This window comes from Equus quagga, chromosome 1 (genome assembly GCF_021613505.1).
Source record: "Equus quagga isolate Etosha38 chromosome 1, UCLA_HA_Equagga_1.0, whole genome shotgun sequence".
NCBI classification, from domain to species: Eukaryota; Metazoa; Chordata; class Mammalia; order Perissodactyla; family Equidae; genus Equus; species Equus quagga.
This window is the reverse complement of record NC_060267.1, coordinates 145282725-145301532: the sequence shown is the minus strand read 5'-3', so window position 1 is coordinate 145301532 and position 18808 is coordinate 145282725. Positions and strand designations below refer to the sequence as shown.

General features: G+C 38.2%; 1 protein-coding gene across 1 annotated transcript in view; it reads left to right on the top strand.

The window, feature by feature from the left end:
• Positions 1–18808, top strand: part of WDR48 (WD repeat domain 48) — a 44677-nt gene that overhangs the window by 1492 nt on the left and 24377 nt on the right. The window contains exons 2-7 of the mRNA XM_046662760.1: positions 11275–11415; positions 13423–13501; positions 14558–14640; positions 14763–14892; positions 16838–16926; positions 17334–17435. Coding sequence (XP_046518716.1) covers positions 11275–11415; positions 13423–13501; positions 14558–14640; positions 14763–14892; positions 16838–16926; positions 17334–17435 — 624 coding nt within the window. The remainder of the gene's footprint in view (positions 1–11274; positions 11416–13422; positions 13502–14557; positions 14641–14762; positions 14893–16837; positions 16927–17333; positions 17436–18808) is intronic.

Sequence of the window (18808 nt, the reverse complement as noted above, 5' to 3'; positions counted from 1 at the left end):
GGAAAAATTAAGTGTTTTAATAAGTTGAATGTGAGCCATCGCATGTAGAATGAGGGAGACGATGATTCCACTCTTCACTGGTTAGAGTACAAAACTAGAGTATTGGGTTCAGTGCTTAGCACCTTGTTCTTAATAGGTACAGCAATCAGATTGGTGAAGTGACTTGAAACTGTTTCCTATGAAGAGCGCTCAAAAGAACTAAGATTGGCTTGCTGAAGATTCAGTGACTCGTGTTAGCTACTTTCAGAATTTGTTCCCAAGGTATAGAACTAGTGTGAGAAGCCACAGAGAGTGATTTTATCTCAACATGAGGGAGAACTTTTGTTTATGGAAGTGTTTTTTAAACTAGTGCATGTCCATTGCAAAACCCCACAAACAATACAGAAGTATAAATGATAACTGTCCTCCACTCTTCAAAGAAAGCTACTGTGGACAGTGTGATATATAATCCCAGACCAGGAATTTTCATCCTGAGCACTACTGACGTCTTGGGCCAGATAATTATTTATTGTGGAGGGGCTGTCTTATGCATTGTAGGTTGTTTTGCATCATCCTGGCTTCTGCCTACTAGATATTAGCACCTTCCCAGTTGTGACAACCGAAAATGACTCTAGACATTTTCAGATGTTCCCTGGAGGGCAAAATTGCACTGATTGAAAACCAGTGTTCTGTACCTCTTCCTGCATGTGTACCCAACGTAATGACTTTGTTTTTTACTCTGAATGGAGTAATAGTTTTCACTGTATTGTTTCTTGCTGTTTGTCAAGATTTTAAATACACGTGCCCTTTGACTCAGCAATTCCTCATCTCAAAGATTTGTTTTATGGAAGTACATATGCGTGTATCTCTTTCTAGTTATGCAAGGGTGTTGATTATAGGAATGCTGTCATTGTGAAAAGCAGAAGGTCTAAATGTCCATCAGTAGTCAACTGGCAGATAAGTTAGATATATTCATGTAGTGGATTAATTTGTAGTTGTTAAAAAGATAAGCTAGATCTGTAATATTAAAACGGAAAAGTTCCAAAAGTCAGAAAAGCAAGTCAACATAGTATGGTCCTGTTTCCACAAAGGAAATAATACATTCTAAAAAGTCTGCAAGGATATTAATGGTGGTTATCTCTAGGGTATTCGATTATGTGGTTATGGGTAAGGCAGGAAATGGGGTATCTTTTACTTTATATGAATCTTTATATTTTTTAACTTCTTGCAACATTTTATGCTGATATAAATTTTAAAAACTTTCCATTTTGGAAAAACTATATATGTCTACACAAATATATTTTGCCTCTTGGCTGTCTGTGTCTTATACCAAGAGTCAGTAGCCCTGAGCTCCATTACCAAATTTTAGGCCCAAAAGAACCCTTGAGACTTATAATATTGATGAGTAACCAGTGGAGAGGGGTCCAAACATACTGCTTAATTATAGATCCAATGAAGAATAAGTACATGTCTTACTGTCTTCAACCTCTAAGGAGACTGGAGGTGAGTATGAGGGGGAGGGGTGGATTTGTGATTTTTAGAAACATGAGCAAACAATCAAATATATGAATTCAGATATAAAGTGCAGCGTTTTTCTGGTCATCAAGATATCAAACCAAGTCTTTTCCCTCCCTGGCTGTCCTTTAGTGTTCTAATTTTCTGGCAACCTGAGTCTGTTGGTTGGCTCTGTCTCCATTTTTCCTTCAACTTTGGCTTCTTCCCTCACTTGCTTCAGAATTCTTGGGGTGAAGTTGGAAAAAAGTCACTAGTATTTCTGGTTTAGGAGCAACAACATGCCCCTAGTATTCAGTGATGGTTCAAGAATATAAATACTTGGCCTTCCATAACAGGAGGATTCTTTTAGTTGGAAATGTCCCAAAATCCAACTTAACCAAGCTCACGTAATAAAAGACAGGCATTAGCTCCTGTAAATGACAACTCAAGAAGTAGCGCTAGTTTTGTGCAAATCTTGAACCATGGGCTCACTGTGACTCTCTACCCTACGGAATCATGTAAAGTCAGCTTTACCATTGGGCTGCCTACAAGTTGTCCTCTCCTATTTCCAAACTCCCAGCTCTAGGCTTTCCCTCATGGTGGCATGGTGACTGCACCTGTCCCAGACCTCATGTCCTTTCATCACACTATCCATGGGAACAGAGAGTCTCTTAAGTAGCTCTTGCACGGTTTCTCCTAGGATTTGCTTTCCTCGAGCAAAGTACTGGGAGCAGAAGTGGGGAATGGAGGGGCAATGAACAACTGTCTATTCTACCAGTACTTGCCCCCTTTCCCTGCCAAATATTTAGTTATTCTAGACCTATTCGGAGCTCAGTGTAATCTTTACTCCTGTTTCTGAGTCCCAGTTCTGGATTGGTTGTTTAATCTTTGAGACTTTTTTAAGGAAGTAGAATGATGCCAAATCCTGCCTTCTCAAGGAAAGACCCTTACAAATTAGCCATATGTCCAAGGTGAGTTACTTTTATGTAGGATGAGTAATAAAAAATTCATTATCAGTGTGACATCTGTTAGAACAGGTCAGCAAGCATTTCTCTAAAGGGCCAAATAAATATTTTAGGCTTTATAAGCCATTCTGCTGTGTCATAACCACTCATTTGTGCCATTATACTGTGAAACCAGCCATAGACAATACCTAATGAATAGGTGTGGCTGTGTTCCAATAAAAATTTGTTTACAAAACAGGCTTTGGCCTGGATTTGGCCCATGGGTGGTTTTTTACTAATGTCTAGAGAAGTTTTTTACTAACCCCTAACTAGAAGAAGTCAGGCTAGAAGGTGTCCTATTTTTATTTGCAACACTGCTTTTTAGAATACTTTTTAAAATCAGCACTCTTGCAATGTAGCTATGAACAGAAAGTCATGGTCCACAATATTGAACAGGAAAAGCAGATGTGAGAATTATTGATATTTGGCCAGTTTTTCTTGGCCAAATTTAGCCTGATAGTTAGAAGTACCCTTACACAAAAGAACTGTGTGATGCCATTTACAAGATATTACAGAACAGACAAAACTAATCTATGGGGGAAAAAAGATCTAGATTGCCTGGGGGTGAGGTGTAGAGATTGGGAAGAGAATGAGGCAATTTTCTAGGGTGGTGATAATGTTCTATGTATCTTGGTAGGGGTTTGTATTACACAGGTGTATTCATTTGTCAGAAGTATCTATATACACTTAAGATTTGTACGTTTCACCATATGTAAATTTTACCTTAAAAAAAGAGGAGCCATAAATAAATAATGAACTCTGGTTAATGATATACATGCTAAAGTATTTAGACGGAAGTGTTATTGATGATGTGCAACTTATTTTGAAAAGAATAAAAAAGTAACGTGAATCAGATAGTTGGATGGGTATGAGATAAAGCAAATATAGAAAATGTTAATTGTAGAATATATGTAGTGGGTATATGGATGTTTGCAGTATATTTCTTTCAGCTTTCGTATGTGTTTGAAATTTTTCATAATAAAATGTTGGGGAAAAATGAGTTTTAAAGGTTAAAAAATGGTTAGATAGTGATAAGCAGCAGAAGAGGGGGAAGTGAAATTTTAGTTGTGGTAGCCAGAGAAGGCCTTGCTGAGAGGCTGACTTTTGACTAAAGATCTGAAGGAATGAGGAAATGAGATTGCCATCTGGGGAAAGAGCATTCCTGTGAGAATATCAAATGCAGAGAGGTCCTGAGCTGGGAATGTACATGGCCTATTTGTGGAACAATAGGGAGGCCTTTGTGGCTGGCATGGAGGAGTGAGGGGAAGAGGAGTAGGAGATGAAATCAGAGAGGTAGCTGCAGGCCAGATCCTCGACTATAGGGGAATAGTAAGGGCTTGGCTTTTACTCTTGAGTGAGCGAGGAAGCAGTTGGTGGGTTTTGAGCAGGGGAATATCATGATATACATGTGTTTTGTAGGATCAGCCTGGTTGTGTATTCAGAGCAGACTGCAGGTGAGCAAGGGCAGAGCCGGGAGACCAGAAGCTGTTTAAAAAATCCAGGTGCTGTATGATAGTGGCTCTACCCAGGACGATGAGAAGTGTTTGAATTCTGGATCAGACTTGCAGATGAGATGTGAGCTGAGAGAAAGAGAAGTAAGGATGGCACCAAGTTTTTGGCCCTGAGCAACTAGTAGAATGGAGTTGCCATTAACTCCATCAATGAGGAAAACTACAGGAAAAGCTAGTTTGGAGAGGACTTTCAGGAGCTCTGTTTATTACATGCCCTGATTAAGATGTCTGTTAGACGTCCAAGTGGAGATGACTTAATGCACACCTCGGGGAACCCGGGAGAAGAGCCCAGAGTATCCCCTGTGTGAGCCTGAAATGCTTTTAAGTCTTTCTTCTTTTCTTAAAAATATTGTGAGTTTTGTCCTTATTCCATAATATATCCATCTTGGTTTTTATGTAAAAAATTGTTTAGTTGCTGTTGTAGGTTCAATACCCCCCACAAAGATTCTCCCCCCAGATGCTCATGCTCTAATCCCTGAAACTTGTAAATATGTTATGTTACATGATAAAAAGGACTTGGCAGATAAAATGAAGGTTACGGACCTCAAAATAGGGAGATTCTCCTGGATTATCCCAGTGGGCCCAATCTAATTATATGAGCCCTTAAAAGCAGAGAATTTTCTCTGGTTGGAGGCAGTCAGAGAGATTTGAGGCATGAGAGGGACCCTTCCTTGCAGGAGAGGACCACATAGAAATCATGAGAAGGAATGCATCTACCTTCTAGGAGCAAGGGAGGACCCTTGGTTGAAAGCCAGCAAGGAAACAGGGCCCTCAGGCCTACAACCACAAGGAGCTGAATTTGGCCAGCAACCTGAATGAGTTTGCAAGTAGACGTTCCCAGAGCCTCCAGGAAGAAATGCAGACCCACCAATGCTTGTTGATTGTGGCTTTGTGAGCCACCATAAGCAGAGGACTTGCCCAAGCACAGCCTGGACTTCTGACCTTCAGAACTGTGAAATAGTAAATGGGAGTTGTTTTAGGCTGCTAGATTTGTGCTAATTTATTATGGCAGCAATAGAGAACTAATCTGATTATTTTAAAATAAAATAGTAATCAAAGATATGTTTTTCTCCTGATTGCTTCTACCCTCTGGCACATTACCAATAACTCTTGGGGTATTTAAGCTTGAAATGCGGAGAAAGAGCACATGAAGTTCAGTGGATCATCTCCCCTATCTGATTTCTTTGTTTCGGGTCTCTAATTGCTGGAGAAATTAAACAGAGCTTACTGAACCAGCTAATACTTACAGTGTAACTTAACTAAATACTTGCTGCTGGGGGCTACCCTATTGTTTTTCTCCCGGTCAGAGGCCAGTTAACTGGCTCTTCCAAAATGCATACCTTCCACTGAAAACCTGGCTTCCCGTTCCTTGCAGAGCTCTTCTAATACCCTCTCCGCCTCCCTTTTTTTTTTTTAAGCAAACCAGGAATGTCAGATATGAGTTCTCATCTTCTCTGCCTTTGCCTGTACTTTTGACTCTGTCTAAAAGAAACTTTACCAGGACTTTGTTCACTCATTTATTGCTTCTATCGCCAGTACCTTCTGCTTTTCTCTTTGATTTCCATCTCTTCTGCCTGCAAAACTTGCCTGTATCTTGGAAAAAATTTTTCGCTTAATTTGCTGTCACTTCTAGTTATGCTTCCTCCCCCCCCCACTAGAATGAAAGCTCCAGGAGGACGTTAGTGCACGCTCCTATATTCTGGGCATTTAGAATAGAGCCTGGCCACTGGTGGAGGCTTAATCAATATTTGTTGAAAGAATTGAATCTTGTTTTCCTTCTATCTTTCTACAACCAAATTTTATTTTTCTTTAACAACAAGTTTTTAATGTAATACATCCTGGAATATAGTTCATTCTTTAATGACCACATAGAATGGAGGTATCATAATTTATCTAGCCATTTCCTTACTGAAGATATTGTTTCTGTTTTTCTGTTGTACTAAAATTTACTAAAAAAATTAATAGCAGTTATAAAATAGTAAAGGAAGTCTTAAAAGTAAATAATATAGAATGCATAAAAAATGATCAGTTTGAAAGTTCCAACATCTAGTTGATGGAAGTTTAAGAAGCAGCAAAGAAAACAAATGACTACTAATGAATTGATACAAGAGAATTTCCCAGAGCTAAAGTGCCACAAGTGTCTAGATTGAAAAGGTTTTCTAAATGCATGGCAAGAGTAATGATGAAAGGACCAAATCAAGAATTCTTATAACAGCAAGAAAAAAGAGAAGATCTTAAAAGCTTGGGAGGGGGCGCGGTTACAGGGTGCAGGAGAGAATGAAAATGGGATCACTTTAAAGTTGAATAAGACAGAGTGGCATTGAATTTAGTGGCAACACTGGATGGTAGAGGAAGTTAGAGCAGTGCCTCCAAAAGCTAAGGAAATTTTTTCTACATGGATTTTTTTATCCTGCTGAATCAAGCATGAAGGTAAAGACTTTTTCAGGCGTATAAGGACTAAGTTACCTCCCATGTACCTTTTCCTATGTTAGTTTCTTAAGGTCCTGGGAATGTACTTCAAAACTGGGGAGTGAACAAAGAAAGAAGGAGACATTCGAATTCAGGAAACAGTGGCTCCAGCCCAAAAAAGCAGTAAAGGGAAGCACCAAAGGTGACAACTGCCAGCAGACCTAGAGGGCAGCCAGCCCAGATTGGAGTGAGAAGATGGAGGATTCTGAGGGGGAAACCTTCTTGCTAGAACATCTAATATGTTGCAGCAATTAAAGAAAATTGGAAGTTAAAGTAGAGGAAACCACGGAAGAAGGAAAGAAAGAGAACTCTAGGGAAAACGAAGACCTCTCTGAAGAAGGAAATATGTTTGTAATATAATACTTGACTAGTCAGTAGACAATGAAGTCACAACAGTGTATCACCAATTATTGATTCAACCAAAAATAGTGATTGATATAACCAAAAATAGTGATTATATTTATCTATATCAAAAGCGTAGAGGGAAGAGATAGTAAGGGTAGTTTCAGAGCTACGTCTGATTCTACCATAGCATAAGGAAATAGGTAATGCCTGAAATGGATGAGCCAGAAATTTGTAGGATAAGCACAGTGTGCAGAGAAGTGCAGTAACTATCCAGAAGAAACAACCAGAAGTTGAAATCAGTTAGCCCTAGGGGATTAAGACTGGATTTGGGGAGTCTTGTCCAGACATGGGGAATGGTTTTTCATTACAGTCTATCAGTACTATTTGATTTTCTGAATACAGGGTAGAATTACTTGGATAAAAATCAAGTTATGAATTTAAAAAAACTAAGTAATATATGCCCATTGTAAAACATTTATACCATATAAAAAAGGGATGAGTGAGTGAAAATCACCCTAATTTCATCACCCACGAATAACTAGTGGTAATTTTGTATTTGTATATATATATATATTTATCCTTCCAAACTTGTGTATTTGTTTTTAAATATATATTTAAGATTTAACATTATTTAAGTGTTATTTTAAAAAATGACATTTTTACAATAATTATTGTACTCTGCGGTGTTGGATCATGCATGTTTCACCTGGAAAATATATTATGGCTTTCTTCCTGTGTCACTCTAGATCTACATCAACATTTTTAATGATTAAACAGTATTCTCTTTTATAGATGTGTGTGCCAAAATTTATCCATCTAGGATAGTTCCTTGTTTTTAATTGCACATCTGTATCTTTCATACGGCAGACACTGTAATGAGGATACAGTGGTGGGAGGAACAGGGCAGACAAGTTCCTTGCCCTCTTGGATCTTTTATTCTAATGGTGAATATATAACAAAAAAGAGAAATATGGAGTTTGGTAAGGATTGGAAAAGAAAGAAATAGGGTAGGTGTTAGAGGAAGGGGATGAGGGAAGGCCTTTCAGAGCGAGTGACCTTTCTGCTAAGACCTGAAGGTGAGGGTGAGCTGGACAAGATAACAGCTGGGGGAAGAGTATTCCTGTGGGCATGGGGGAGGCGGGAACCTTCTTGGCACAGAGAACAGTTAATGTGAAGGCCCTGGCATGGGAAAGGAGTTTGGTGTAACTGTCATGAAAGAAGCTGGGGGACGTTAGTTTGAGATGAGTGTGAGGACGCAGGTTAGAACCAAAGCATGTGAGGAGTTTGGACTTAACTTTAAATGCAGTGGCAAGCCTTTGGAAAGCTTCAGCAGAACAGTGCCATGATTTTATTTTAAAATGTCTCTTAGGAGGCATGACTGTTTCTTCCTGCCCTTGGGCTCTGTTAGATATCCTTGTATCCTTGCGTTTGCTTGTTCCTTTCTTTTTTTAATTTAAGCTGGTTTGAGTAGCTTTCAGTTACAGTTGCTTGTACCCAAAAGACTGGGTTAAGACAACATCCATGTTGTCTTTGGGTATACAATCCTGGTCCTATTCCTGTCTTTTTTTTCTTTTTAAAGATAGGTACCTGAGTTAACAACTGTTGCCAATCTTTGTTTTTTCTTCTTCTCCTCCTCCTCCCCAGTACATAGTTGTATCTTCCAGTTGTGAGTGCCTCTAGTTGTGGCATGTGTGATGCCACCTCATCATGGTCTGAGCACGGTGCCATGTGCACGCCCAGGATCTGAACCAGCGAAACCCTGGGCCGCTGCAGCAGAGCGTGCAAACCTAACCACTCGGCCACGGGACCAGGCCCTCTTCATGTCTTTGATTATCTATGTGTTTCTTGGCCATTTTCTTTTCTTTTTTAAAAAATTCCCTCTTCATAATCTTTTTTCCTCTTTCTGTTAGAGAGTTTGACTTTTATTGTTTTGTAAGGAATCTAGCTTTATTGAGATAAATTCTCATAATGTAAGTTCACCCTGTTAAAGTGTACAATTCAGTGATTTTTTAGTATATTCGCCAAGTTGTGCATTGATCACCTAATTCCAGAACATTTTCATTATCCCCAAAAGAAACCCCATATACGTTAGTAGTTACTCCTCAATCTCTACTCTTCCAAGCCCCTAGCAACCACTAATCTACTTTCTATCCCTATGGATTTACCTATTCTGGACATTTTATAAAGTATGTGGCCTTTTGTGACTGGCTTCTTTCATGTAGCATAATGTTTTCAAGGTTCATCCCTGTTGTGGCATGTATCACTCATTTTTATGGCTGAATATTATTCCATTGTGTGGATATATCACATTTTGTTTATCCTTATGTCAGTTGATGGACTCAAATGAGTTTCCACATTTTGGCTATTGTTAATAAATCTCCTATGAAAATTTCTCTACATACAAATGGTTTTGACTTGTATTTGGTGAGATCAGTGCTGCTCTTTTCCTTTTTTTTTTTTTAAAGATTTAATTTTTTTCCTTTTTCTCCCCATAGCCCCCCAGTACGTAGTTATATATTCTTCGTTGTGGGTCGTTCTAGTTGTGGCATGTGGGACGCTGCCTCAGCGTGGCTTGATGAGCAGTGTCATGTCCGCACCCAGGATTCGAACCAACGAAACACTGGGCCGTCTGCAGTGGAGTGCGCGAACTTAACCACTCGGCCACAGGGCCAGCCCCTGCTCTTTTCCTTTTTAAAGATTGCTATCTTGTCATGTTAGCAGAACCTTCTTTATGTAGACTATGTAAAATATTCACCTTTTTATTTTTTTTAAAGATTGGCACCTGAGCTAACAACTGTTGCCAGTCTTCATTTTTTTCTTTTTCTCCCCAAATCCCCCCAGTGCATAGTTGTATATTTCAGTTGTGGGTCCTTTCTAGTTGTGGGACGTGGGATGCCGCCTCAGCGTGGCCTGATGAGTGGTGCCGTGTCCTCGCACAGGATCTGAACCAGCGAAACCCTGGGCTTCTGTAGCGGAGCGTGCGAACTTAACCACTCAGCCACGGGGACACCCCCTCACCTGTCTTTTTAAAAGTACTTTTATGATTAAGTTAGTAAATTTCCATTTTTAATCCATATGAAAATTGATTTTGGTTTAAGATTTGGAGAAAGAATATAATTTTCCCCAATAGAATCACCAAATGCTCCTACATAATCTATTAAATAATTTATCATGCCCTTAGTGATTTGAAACACTATTTTATATCAAAATAGAAAATTCATAATAGGAAATTATCTTTCCTGATGTTGTTTTATTCCATTGATCCTTTTATATATTCCTCTTGTGGTACTCCATTGCAATTCTGGTAGCTTTATAATACCTTTAAAGATCTTTAAAGACTATCCTTCTAATTACCTTCATTTTAAAAAATGACCGGGTGTTCCTTCCTTCCTCCCCACCCCAAAACATTGTACTATTTATTTTGTCAGCTTCTAGAAAGAAATTGAGTCGGATTCTGACCAAAGTTGGGTTATAATCACAGATTTAGAAAAGAATTGTCATTTTGAATCTTCGTATGCCACAGTATGGCGTGTCTCCTTTATTCAAGTTTTTCCTTTTATGTACCTTGTCCTGTCAGTTATGTATCTGCCTTGCAAAATACATTTTTAAGTATTTATTCTTGTTGCTATTGTAAATGGGTTCCCTTGCCCTCATTATATTCTTAACTGGTTATTTCATTAGATTAGGAAAGTTTTGCTTTTGGCTGCTAGCCAGCTTGTTGACTTTTTCTTAGTCGTAATTACCTTTGGTTGATTCTCTTGGGTTTTCACGTGGAGCAGACAGATTACCAGGAGTAACAAGGTAAGGGGACGTGCTCTGAAGGGAAAGTTTAGTGTATTATAGGAACTCAAAACCTCGTTTTGCTTGGCAGGGCAGAGAAGGCCTTTTTGAGGCCTGCAGGAATCTCAAGACTGCAGTAGGAGTTAGCCAGACAGAGAGTGGGAGGAAGAGCTTCCAAAGAGAAGGGACCGGTGTGATGGTCTGGAGGCCCAGTGTGTGCACGGAGCAGCAGCAGAGAGAACAAAGATGAGGCAGGAGAGGTGAACGAGGCACATTTTGAAGCCGTGTTAGGAGTTCAGATCAAATTGTAAGTCTAGTAGAATAAGAACCCAGAGAGGTTTTTGAGCAGGAGTGAGACGTTCTAGTTTACACTTTTAAAAGATTACTCCAGCTGCTTTGTGGAAAATGGGTTAAAGACAGACAGGAGTGGGAGAGGAGTCCAGTTAGGAAGCAGCTGCAGTATTTTAGCATCTAACTTGCTCATCTTGGACTAGGCCATCATTAATGTCGTTCTTCTCTTCTTCTCAGCCCTTCAGTCTCCATAGAGTACAATAAAATTTTATTGGATTGAAAAAAAAGTTTTATGTTGGAAAACATGGGATTTTGAATTCCAGATTGGCTCCTAGGAGGCTACATTTTATTATTGCATGTTTTGTAGCTTCATAAAAAGCCAATCTTGACATATTTGTCAGGTTTCCTATGTTATTCGAGATGAAGTGGAAAAATACAATCGAAATGGAGTCAATGCCCTGCAGCTGGATCCAGCACTAAACAGGCTCTTCACGGCTGGTCGAGACTCCATCATAAGAATATGGAGTGTCAATCAGCACAAGGTAAGGCGGGGACTCAGTATACATTTTAAATCTATACTCAGTAAATTTTGGTCTATCTAACATGACACTTTCACAGTCGGATGTAATTTCTTTGAGAACTGAGTCATGGTAGACTCTGTAAAGACATTGCAACCAGAATTGTGTAAGCCTTTGAGAACTCCCTAGGGGAGTTTTAGAAGTGTTTTAGCTAAGGCAGGGACTCCATGAACTAGGTTTGTGATAAGAGCTCTCTGCTCCAAAGGAGCAAAGAGATTTGTCTGGTAGAGGGATTACTTTCAACAATTTATTTTTCTGCTTTAAATATGTTCCCAAAAAGCTTCTTGGCAACACTTTTCAGTGCTACTAAAGAAAGATTGAATATGCTTTTGCATTTATAATTAATCTTGAACAAATATTTGATTTCTTCATTTAAAAGTGATTAGGCCAACCACAAAACCCATATGGCCTTATCAGATAATATAAGATTGGTATAAAAATATGAAGACAACATGCTCCCCTTCTTCAGGAGATTGAAAGTCTTCTTACTTAAACAGGAAAGGGAATTTAAATATATGTAAAGATAAAACCCCAGTCAAATGGAAAGGAACTCTTTATGTATTTTGTTTGAATGCCTGTATTGTGAGTGACATAGAAGGGAAGATTCAGGGAAGGAAAAGGAGCATTTACTGAGCTCCTCGCCATGTACCAGACACTCAGCACTTTCATATCCAGTATGGTCTTAATTCTTACAATAATCCTTTACAGCAACTGTTATGATCCATTTTCAAAGATGGGAAAACAGACTCAGAAAAATCCATGATTAAATAGCTAGTGAGTGACAGAGAATTAGAGCCCAATCTAACTTAAAAACCCTGGTGCTAGACCTTGTAGTTTTAAAAGTCTGTGCCTGTTTAGCAAGCTCTACGAGTCTGATGTTTAGTCCAAAAAAGAACCACTACTTTGCACAGTTGCTGGATGATGTTTCTTTAAACGGACTTTGGTCCACTGGGCTTTGGATTCTGTAACCAGTGGAGACAGTGGTGGCCCAATGTCAAAATATGGGGAGTAAGAAAACTATGGCTTTGAAATGCTTTTTGGAACTTATATTTGAATTGGAATATCACCTTTCTGGGAATTTACAGTATTTCAAACAAATTCAGGAAAATGCTCTTAAGAACTAACCTGGAAGAATCTAGAAATTTGCCTCTCCTACCCTCGAACATCTTTTTTCTAGTCTTCATTTTATGACAAAATTGAATAGCATCATTTCTCAAATAGACTTGTAGAGAGCCATTCGTTCTCGTTGCCCGTGCAGAGTCTTGAACTTGCTTGTCTTAAATGTAGGATGTAACTAAATACTCTTCTTTAAAAAGCCTCTCCTGGTAATTAAGCCAAGTGAGGGAAGTAGAAGAATCTCAAGTTACTGAATTGAAATGGTGACACACGTAGTACTCCTTTAGCCCTTGGCTTCCATTTCTTCTCTGAAGGACTGTAGATATCATGAGCAAAACATTTAGTTCAGAAGGTAGAAACAGCAGTGGGAAGCTAAACTCAAAGGTAGTCATCTCCCTCTGCAGTCATGCTAGTCTCCTCACCACTCTTGTTTCTGCCCCTGCCATCTGCTGTGAGCCTTCCCCACTGCTGGTTCAAATCTCCCCAGCCTGCAGATTTGTTCATGTCCTGTGCTTTCCAGTAAACCCCTTCCTGTAGCACTTTGTGTTACACATGGTGACTAGCCCAGATCTTGTTGCCTTCACCAACTCAAGGCATAAAAATTAAGCATTTGTCCCAGAAACCTAGGCTTTCATCAGTAATAAAACTGTCCTAAAACAAAACTTCTATTTATATCTGTCATCTGAAAGCATCAACTGTTTGATGAAATTCTACTCTGAATTCAGTTGTCGATTTTAAGGTCTTAGAGCAGTGTGTCACATTAACTGAAGAATCTAAACATATCTATAATTTGTGATATATTTCATCCTCTAATATAAACTAATGACATTCTTATGATTTCTCTTTTGATTTCAGCAAGATCCATATATAGCATCTATGGAACATCATACTGATTGGGTAAACGACATTGTACTCTGTTGTAATGGGAAAACATGTAAGTATTTCCTTGGATTATTGGGCTTCTGGATGTTTTTAGTTCAATTGGATATAATTTTTCATTTTTTATGTAAGCTTTTTTACTGAAGTATAACGTACATACAGAAAAGCACACACCTTGAGAGTACAGCTCAATACAATTTCACAAGGTGAACACCCATATCAAGAAACAGATTGCCAGAAGCCCCCTTATGCCACCTTCAGTCATTACCCCCTGCCCCAAGGTAACTGCTCTCCTGTCTTCTAACCACTATAGGTTAGCTTTGACTGCACTGAACTGTATATAAGTAGACTTATACAATATGTATTATTCTGGTGGTTGCCAGAGGTGCGAAGTAGGGTTGGGCAAAATGGTGAAGGGAGTCAAAAGGTACAAACTTCTATTTATAAAATAAGTCCTGGGGATGTAATATACAGCATGGCGACTATAGTTAATAATACTGTATTGTATATTTGGAAGTTGCTAAGAGAATACATCATAAAAGTTTTCACTACAAGAAAAATAATTCTGTATCTATATGTGGTGACAGATGTTATCCAGACTTATTGTGGTAATCGTTTCACAATATATACAAATATCGGATCATTATGTTGTACACCTGAAACTAATATAATGTTGTATGTCAATTATACCTCAATAAAAAAAAAGTAAACTAAAGGCAAAAAAATATGTATTGTTCTTTTATCCTTTTTAATATCCCTTTTTGTTCTTTTATAGTAACGTCTATTTCTTGGTTTTGCAGTCTGTTAGAGAAATTTTTCTCAATCAAATTAGTTGCACCTTCAACTGGAAAATTAAAAGTTTGCCCTGCCTATTTAAAAAAATATTTGAGACAAAATATGATAGGTTCTAGAAAGAGCTTTTAGATATATGTGTGTGTGTGTGTGAACATTAATAGATGTTTGAATTAATTTTAGCAATACTATAAATATTCAAGTATGTATATGTATATATGAACATTAGTTTGAAACAATGTTACATTGTTTTAAGAGAAGTCTTTAAAATGATGATGTCACACTACTAATGGATTTGTTAATTCTTTGCCTCTTGTAGTAATATCTGCTTCTTCTGACACGACAGTAAAAGTATGGAATGCACATAAGGGATTTTGCATGTCAACATTAAGGACACATAAGGTAAAACAACTAATAGAGTTTTCAGTGTCTTTAGTGTAATATTGGCGTCAATACAGTTCTTTATGTAGCCCATTTTCCTATTGATCTACAGAGTAGATCACAGTGTGTGTGTTCTGTTACAGGATTATGTAAAGGCCTTAGCATATGCCAAGGATAAAGAACTGGTAGCATCAGCTGGGTTGGACAGACAAATATTCCTTTGGGATGTGAATACTCTAACAGCATTGACTGCCTCAAATAACACTGTCACAAGTAAGATGTTTGAAAAAAATTTCTATGATAGTAACCCAAGTTGACATAAAGAATGGTTAATAAAACATCTTTGATAGATTTGCATCGAAACAGTGGTTCATATTTTGAGAATGCTTCTACCTGCAGTGTTCTATCCCCCAAGAGTTTGATTAAACAACAGAGTTATTTCCTCACTGCACTCTAAAAGTGGTAACTTCTCCAGGTCTAAGCTGGTTATTTTTGTAAATGCGCATGTCTTAGCTCCCTAGCTAAAGTGTAAGTTCCTACAGGGCAGGAGAGTCTGTCTTATTACTGCTTTGTCCATCTCACAGCATTGCCTGTCCCAAAGCCATACTCTCAGCAGGTATTATTGGTGGAAGTGGTGATTACCTGACAGAGTAGGCAGTTTTTTACTTTTAAAAGTGTTACTATATATTAAGAGCCTTTGAGTTAATGGGCATGATGGAAAATACCCAAAGGAAAGAAAGAAAAGGCTTTCAGTGCCAATTTTGTGGGACCATTTCAGAACAAGCCCTAAAGAATCCAGCCAATTCCACAAGAGTTCAGGGAAGCTAGGGTGCTTCTAGAGGCAATTCAGAGATGTTCACAGCAGGTTAATAGCATGGATGCTTCATCAACGAAGAGATCTCAGATTACCAGGTCACACCCATACACGTCTCATGCTTGGCCCAGCCTACTAGGGCGCTCTAGGCCAGGTGTCAGAAGGGACTCCCAGGAGCACATTTTTAGCTAAGCCTGGCCTAGAAGGTCTGTGTTCAAGACGTGGGCCTGAACTATCTAGATCCCTACATTATAGGTCCAGTTTGTCACAACTCTGTGGAATAATCACATTGACATAGCTAAAACAGTTCTAATATAACCTAGTATGTGCCAAGAAGGGCAGTTTGAGAGACTGGTGTTTATAATTTCTTGAATATTGCTTTTCGCTATTTCCCAGGAAATATGTGACGGTCTAATCACTATTCTTCTGTTGTTCTTGATTTTTCATCTGTACGCTATCTTAGTGATTCAGCAGCTGGTCCCTGCTGGGGGCTGTCATGATACATCACTTAGCTGTCTCTAGATGTAAGGCCTACCTCAAAGAGACACTAATAAGAAGGAACAAAGGAAAAAAAGCAGGACTGTCCCAAGGTCAGAGACCAGGCTTAGTGGTTATAGATTCTGCAACAGATACGTTTTGTTTAGAGTTGTTTAGAGAGAATATCACATAAGTTTTTTTATGACTATAGAAATAATACTAATAGCTAACCTTTATCGAGCACTTACTACAAGCATTTACTTTTCTAAATACTTTACCTGTTTTAACTCCTCTACTCATAACTTCTCAGTATGTTTGTTTATATTTATTCTTTATTGTAAAATTAGGATCACACTATATAGATAGTTTTTTGTGCAATTTTTTTCTACTTCATTGATACTGAGTTCTAAATCAAAGGGTATGAACATGATTCTTGCTCCATGTTGCCTAACTTCCTTCCAGAAGAGTTGTGTCGAATTATCCTCCAAGTAATGTATGAGAGTGCCATTTTACCGTATTTTTTGAGAATTAAGTTTTACCTTGTTTTTTATCTGATGTGGTAGATGAAAATAGTATTTTTGTTTTGATTTGTGTTTCCCTTATAATAGCACGTTTGGACCTTTTTTTCATATTTATTGGCACGTATACCTCTGAAAATACGTTACTGGTGTCGATTGTTTTTAAATGGCAGTGCAATTCAGTTTAGCAAATGTTTATCGAGCACTTGTAAACTCAAATCCAGAAAAGATGTAAATTTTGATAACAATATTGTTTAGAATTATCTCCATTATAGGTAGATTTCTTTTTCTTAGAGCACTCATAAAGATAAGATTTCCTGAATCAAATAATTAAACTTGCAATTTTTGTTGACTAGCTATTAAACAGCTGATAATTTTGTTAACATTTAGCTCCATTTATCCTTAATAGCTTCTTCGTTAAGCGGGAACAAAGATTCCATTTATAGCCTGGCAATGAATCAACTGGGAACAATCATTGTATCAGGGTCCACTGAGAAGGTAAGGGGGAGCTTCAGGGTGTATTTTAACACTAAGAAACAAAGAAACCAAAATCACTTGATCTGTGTAATTACTAAATATATAGACAGTGGTTTTACCTGGTGGATGCTAAAAGAAAGGTTTTATTTAAGCAAATAAAAGAGTATGACTATATAATTACTGCCGTGTGTGTGGTAATGGGGTAGAGGGATGAGGTTGATGGGGTGCGGGAGGCCTGTGCATTTTTTGATATTAGAGAGGCCTCCTCCTACTTAGAAAGATTGGGAGACTTAGACAGTGTTCATGGGCAGAAGCAGCATTTCCTTCTCAGAAGTTAATGGTTGTCATTTGACTTATAAAGATCGTCTATTACTTAAATTTGATCATGTATATACTCAGTTTGTGTAATATTTGGTTAAAATTCACAGGTTTTAAGAGTATGGGATCCAAGAACATGTGCAAAACTAATGAAGCTTAAAGGGCACACAGATAATGTAAAAGCATTGCTGTTGAACAGAGATGGCACACAGGTATGTGGTTTCATTTGGACATTTACCTAATGACTCTAAAAAATTTCATACAGCAGAAATTTCCCCACTTTGTATACTGTTGCATAAGTTGATTTGAACCAAAAGCCACACATATTATAAACTGTGATCTAATTTTAAATCCTTAAAATACTCAATTGTGCATATAATAATCCACATTTTTTAATTAGTCTGTTTGCATCGCTTTTAAATAAAGGCCAAACAAGGAATTTCCTCAGAATAATTTTAATGCAGATAAGTATATGCAGTTATAAGTATAGGCTAAAATAATTTAAATTGTTACCTTGTGTAAAGCAGAAGGAATCTTTGGTATTGAATACTTTCTGCCAGAGTAGTCAGTGGAAAATTTCCTCGTGGTGGGTCTGACTGCAGGGCGCATCTTATTGGTTGACTATGTAGGTTCAGTCTGTAAGTTTAGTTATCTAACCTAGTACTTAGACTCAACGCTTAAAAGAAAAACATTTTGGTAATGTTTGAACATGTACTAGTACTCTGTTGGCCACATAATTTGTGAATTATAAATCACAATTCTATTTGTGCTATAGCAGTGGAAGAATGATTTTTCATCAATGTAGGTAATAAAAAACAAAAACTGAGCACCATTTTATACTAAGACATACCTCTACCTACCACTGCCTCCCTCAGCCATTTTTTTCAGAGAGTGGGGCTAAGTTCAGAGCTAATTGGAATTGATTGTGATGGAGTTGGAAAGGGAGTGTGAGAAGATGGCGAGATGAGGAACGCCATCAGTCTGTTACTGCCATAGGAATTGCCTTTTGGAAATGGTGTCACACATGAATTAGAGAAACCTTTGTCTCCAGAGATAGAGAAGGCTTGAAAAACCAGCCAAAGGAAGAAAATCATGTTTCAGAATCAGGCAAAGAGAGGCTTGAAGATGCCCATGGAGTTCTTCAGAGATGTGGAAGGATCTCGATGTTACTATACTGTGTGGACTTCACTAGTCCTTAGTTTGCTCATCTGCAAAGTGAGAATCTTAATAGTTTGTATAGTTGGTGAGAAGATTAGAAGTAATAGGTATATTCTTTTCTGTAAGCTGTGGTATTTTCTAGAACTCTTGAGTTCCTTTGCAGCCCTACTTTCATGTGAGTCTTAAGAGCCCGGTGTAGTCAGCTTCTCACTTTTTTGCAGTGTAGCTACTACGCTGCACTTGAGATGGTCGCCCATGCCTTGTTCTGTTAGCTTTGTCCAGGATTGGACTAGATCGTATGGTCTCCATGGGACTGCCCTTAAGTAGGGGCTGTAGATAAGATGGTTTCCAGAAGGGGGCTCTGGGCCTGGCAGACTTTCAAAGCTCCTCCTGTGTACCACACTCCATGCCTTTTTCCCTATATATA